Here is a 5,039-nt window from a genome sequence, read left to right as displayed (position 1 = left end):
TGTGTTCATCCAGCTCTACACCTTGGTATCTCAGATTCTCCAGCATCTGCAGTTCCTACCATCTCTGGAAAATGAGGCCATCTGGACTGTTGCTGGAGTTTGTGGATTGAATGTTGACCTTTGTACTGATGGGAGTAGCTCTGATATGTGGGTGTGTTCTAGGGATGGGGTTGTTATTGTACAGGCTGGTGAAAAGGATGTGTGCCTGTTTACTCAGTGGGGAGACTGTAGTCATCGGTCTTAATTCATGTCTGTTTGGGCTGATATCGGTTAGCCTGCAGTACATCAGTCTGGTTGCTTTGTCTGAATATACTGGACAGAGTCGGAGAGTTACTGATGTTGCTGAACTGGTGACTGTCAGGTCTCCCACTGTATCCATGTTGTCAGCTTCTTCTCTTTTGTTCCAGCTGAAGTTGGTGAATCCCTCCCAGTATCGCTTTGAACACCTGGTCACACAGATGAAATGGCGGTTGCAGGAGGGTCGGGGAGAAGCTGTCTATCAGATCGGGGTCGAGGACAATGGTCTCCTGGTCGGCCTGTCTGAGGAGGAGCTCCAAGCCTCTCTGAAAACACTCCGCAGAATGGCCGAAAAGTAAATGGTGCCTCAATTTTATTGGCCTGGATGTGAGCGAAAACAACTTGTGCTCAGTTCCTGATGAGGGTCCGGTACAAGCCTGGGACCACTGAGTCACCATAGCAACAAGTGGAGAAAGGAGCAGGAGGGGGCCATTCAGCCCCTCAGGCCTGGTGCACCAATTCATACGGCAGATGGCTGATCTGATTGTGGCCTCAGCTGCCTGACCCATAACCCAGGACTTCATTGTTGATGAATCATTACCCAAACTAAGCCATGAATATGTTCACTGGCTGTGCCTCCAGTGCTCACTGACACAGAAAGGGGGAGAGAGAGAGAGAGAGAGAGAGAGACATGCCACTCTGAGAGAATCAGCTGTCTCTCACCCCACTTCCACTTCACCTCTCCCTCCTCCGCCCCCTGTCCGCCCCCCTGTCCTCCCTAATCCTCCTCTGTCCCTCAGTCCGCCCCACTCCTCTGCCGCCTCGCCCCCGTCCACGCATTTTTCCACCTGCCTCCCTTTCTCTTCTCCCCCCACATGCCTCTGTCTCTGCTTGCTCCACCCATGTGCTGGGCCTGAGTGACTCCTAGGCTAGATCCACCCAGTTACTGGACACCTGCACCTCCTAGCCCCTCACTATTTCGGAAATATTTTATCTTTTCACTTTCTCTGACACTTAGTTACCTCCTGCCCTGTCTTTCGTTTGCCTCCTGCCCCCATCTTTCATGTTTGAACCTATTCTGAGTCTTGCAGCCTCCTCACAAGATAGCCTGCCAACCAGTTTTGTCTGTCTTTAGTTATCTGTGTTAGGTTGTTGATTGTTGTAGTCCAGCTCATATCTTAAGCTGCTGCTTGTCGTATGCAGGGTTGGAGCAGATATCACAATCCTCCGAGAGCGTAATGTGGAATATGACATGGACTCACCCAGGCGGATAGCTGAGGTTTTGATCCGGAAAGTTCCTGATGATCAACAGGTACGGCCCCAAGCTGACTGACCCAACACCCTCCTCGTTACTCTGCAACCCTCCAACAAACAGCTAAAGCTTACACGTGGCACAGGATGGCACCTGTGGCATCCTCACTCTGCCTGCTGCTGCATCGATCCAGGCAAGAGACAGTGTCTTGCCAACAGACTGGGGAGATTGATGATCACTTGGTAAGCTCATGAGGTTAGAAGCAGGAATAGACCATTCAGCTCCTCAAGTCTTCTCCACTACACAAGATTGTGGCCTCAACTCGATTTCCTGCCCCACCTGATGACCTTCAACTTACCTCATCAATCAAAGATCTGTCCAAGTCAGCCACCCAGCCTCCACTGCTCTGCAGACCCAAATCCATGGACTAACCACCCTCCAGGAACAATACACTCACATTCACTGCTTCCTCTCCCCAGTTGCAGACTTCCCATAAAGAGGAATATCATCATCCATCCTGCCAACCCTCTTGCCCCACATTTCCTCTAAATCAAATACACTTCTTTCTTCTAAAATTGGATGGATAAAGTGATGAGTGAGTGTCCTATCACCCTGTCTTTGTAAGAGTCCTACATTCAGGCTGTCTGAGCTAGAGGGCATACTAGAAAGCTGGGACTGCTGCAAAATGCAGGCTGGCCTCACATAGCTTTAACTGAAGGAGCTGTACCCTCATCGTTCCAGAGAATTGACAGTTCTGAGTGAAAACTTACCATCAAATGGCTCGGCTAATCCAGGGGCATTGCAAACACGGTCAGAGAGAAGCAGCAGGACTGTGTCTCCCAGGGTGGGACCTGGCTAAATGTCACCTTTAGACTGGGAAAATTTGCAAGGGCATTGATCAACAAACGAGACTTGAGATTTAAAATGCTGCAGTGTTGTGTCTGTAATTTGGAGTATTTAAAAATAATTTTGTCCAGAAATGTCTCTGATTGTGACTGAAGTTTGAGTAAGGAGATGTTTGAAAGGATATCCTGGTTTATGAACATCACTATTTGAGGTGGCTGTAATTCACTGTTGGATTCCTTTCCAGTTTCTTGACCTGCGGGTGGCAGTTCTGGGCAATGTGGACTCCGGGAAGTCAACCTTGCTGGGTGTCCTGACGCAAGGTGAGCTGGATAATGGCCGTGGGCGAGCACGCCTGAATCTGTTCAGACACCTGCATGAGATCCAGTCTGGCCGAACATCAAGCATCAGCTTCGAGATCCTGGGGTTCAACAGCAAGGGCGAGGTAGGCCTGTGACCCAGCCTATGTCTCACTGAGCTGCTACATTACCATTGACTCTGGCTCACCAAGGAAGCTGCAGGCCTGGAGCAATGTTCCTGATCTTGTCTGTTACCCCGTGAAGTTTTCTAGGGCTGGTGTGAGCGCAGCAAAGCTGTGCACATGGACTGCAATGGTTCAGGAAGACAGCTCCCCACCACCTTCTCTAGGGAAATTGAAGATGGCAATAAAGTGTCAGCAACAATAACCATGAAAGAATACCTTTTCAAAGCTCACTGCCCTCCTGGTGCTCACAGTGTGATGCACGGGACAGAGCCTGTCCCCAGCCCCAGGCCAAATGAGCAGCACAGAGTATTCCAGGGTATTTCTGACTGCCTTCTCTTTTATTTCTTTGGAATGTGGGTGTTGTTGATGAGGCTGCCAGTGTTTACCCATCCCTTGTTGCCGTTGAGCTGACTGTTGTCACTTGGCCATTTCACAGGACAGTTAAGCGGTACCCACATTGCTGTGGATTTGGAGTTACATGTAGGCTAGACTGGGTGAAGATGGCAGATTTCCTTCCCTAAAGAACATTCCAATAATCTGTGAGCGTTACATTTGGTCACCATTACTGAGACCAGATTTTTGAATTAAAGTTCAATTCACCTCAGCTGCAGTGGTAGGATTTGAGCCCATGTCCCCAGGCGATCTGTCCAGCAACATTCCCACAATGTGGGAGACATGGACCTGTGCTGTGTGGGGTTTGTTGTTATGCAACCCCACCACTCACTCGCTCCCTCCCTTCCTCAGAGGGTAGCATAGGTTCAAGGAACTGAATGGCCAGAGATAGGACTGCCTAATGTGTAGCTCACTGAGCTGCTGGCTCCCCAGAGCTGCTGTTGGTGCAGTTGGTCTTTGAATTTTGATATTGAGTGCTCCCACGATAATGATTGATGGTTTACTATTAAGATCCACTCATGGCCAAGGTTTGGATCACACTGGGTCCCATCACCTCCCTACTCATTGCATTGTCAGTAAGTGTTCTCGAACAGGAGTCATGTTTCTGTAATGTGCTGCTTTTGTCTCACTGTAGGTAGTGAATTACAGTGATTCCCGGACAGCAGAGGTCATCTGTGAAAGTGCCTCGAAAATGATCACCTTTATTGACCTGGCAGGGCACCACAAGTACCTAAAGACTACCATCTTTGGCCTCACAAGCTACTGCCCGGACTTTGCTATGCTTGTTGTCAGTGCCAATACTGGCATAGGTATGTTCACTGGGGAAATGGTATGATAATGGGACTCTGGAATGGGTGTGCAGGACAGGGCCACTGAATAAGACCAGTCAGTGTTCCTGGTCCCTGTCCACTGAGCTCTGTTAACAAGTGATCATTCTTGAGTATTGGACAGTATGGTCAGACTCATTGAAATGCACCCATGCTAAATTAGCACCTCCATTGTGATGATGTGGGAAGAGTTGGCAAGGGATGAATCCCAAGTGGGAACCAGTTCAGGACAACTGTGCTGGGATCTATCAATCTGACTCTTCAGACTGATGCTGGAAACCCTTGCTGCAGAAATGATTTAGCCCTGAACTGTGAGATGCTGTATTCAGTGCTCCTGGAGTCCTGAATACATTGCAACAACTATTTCTCCTCAGGCCAGGCAGCATCAGAAGAGCAGGAAAGTTGACATTTTGGGTCGGGACCCTTCTTCAGAAATAGGAATATCTGAAGAATGGTCCCAACCCGAAACATCAACTTTTCTGCTCCTCTGATGCTGCCTGGTCTGCTGTGCTCCTCCAGCTCCACACTGTGTTATCTTTGACTCCAGCATCGGCAGTTCTTACTACCTCTGAGCTCTTTCTCCTCTATTGCTCTCCATCTCGTGCGCGCTCTATCGTACGCTCTCTCTGTCTCTCCTCTCTTTTAAAAAAAAAAGCATGGCTTCCTGCCCATTGTGGAACTGAACTGTAGGGTTAGGATAATTCAAGTGGCCAACCATTCTCAATAAAGCCTTCCCAGAGTGTTCCTTGCCAAGCTCATTCCTAGCACGGTCGCACTGTTCTGTGAGGAGACTCAATCTGCATTCTAGAACATAGAACATTACAGCGCGGTACAGGCCCTTCGGCCCTCGATGTTGCGCCGACCTGTGAAACCAATCTGAAGCCCATCTAACCTAAACTATTCCATTATCATCCATATGTTTATCCAATGACCATTTAAATGCCCTTAAAGTTGGCGAGTCTACTACTTTTGCAGGCAGGGCATTCCACGCCCTTACTACTCT

The 5,039-nt window shown here is 49.0% G+C and overlaps 1 protein-coding gene across 1 annotated transcript in view; it reads left to right on the top strand.

Annotated features, from left to right (window-relative positions):
• LOC109922789 (GTP-binding protein 2) overlaps nucleotides 1-5,039 on the top strand; it is a 7,036-nt gene that overhangs the window by 718 nt on the left and 1,279 nt on the right. The window contains exons 2-6 of the mRNA XM_048597132.1: nucleotides 323-329; nucleotides 388-592; nucleotides 1,441-1,549; nucleotides 2,580-2,777; nucleotides 3,844-4,018. Of these exons, the coding sequence (XP_048453089.1) occupies nucleotides 323-329; nucleotides 388-592; nucleotides 1,441-1,549; nucleotides 2,580-2,777; nucleotides 3,844-4,018 (694 nt within the window). The remainder of the gene's footprint in view (nucleotides 1-322; nucleotides 330-387; nucleotides 593-1,440; nucleotides 1,550-2,579; nucleotides 2,778-3,843; nucleotides 4,019-5,039) is intronic.

This window comes from Rhincodon typus, chromosome 5 (assembly GCF_021869965.1).
Source record: "Rhincodon typus isolate 14 chromosome 5, sRhiTyp1.1, whole genome shotgun sequence".
Classification (NCBI taxonomy): domain Eukaryota; kingdom Metazoa; phylum Chordata; class Chondrichthyes; order Orectolobiformes; family Rhincodontidae; genus Rhincodon; species Rhincodon typus.
The sequence above is the reverse complement of the archived record's forward strand: the minus strand, read 5'-3'. Positions and strand labels throughout refer to the sequence as shown.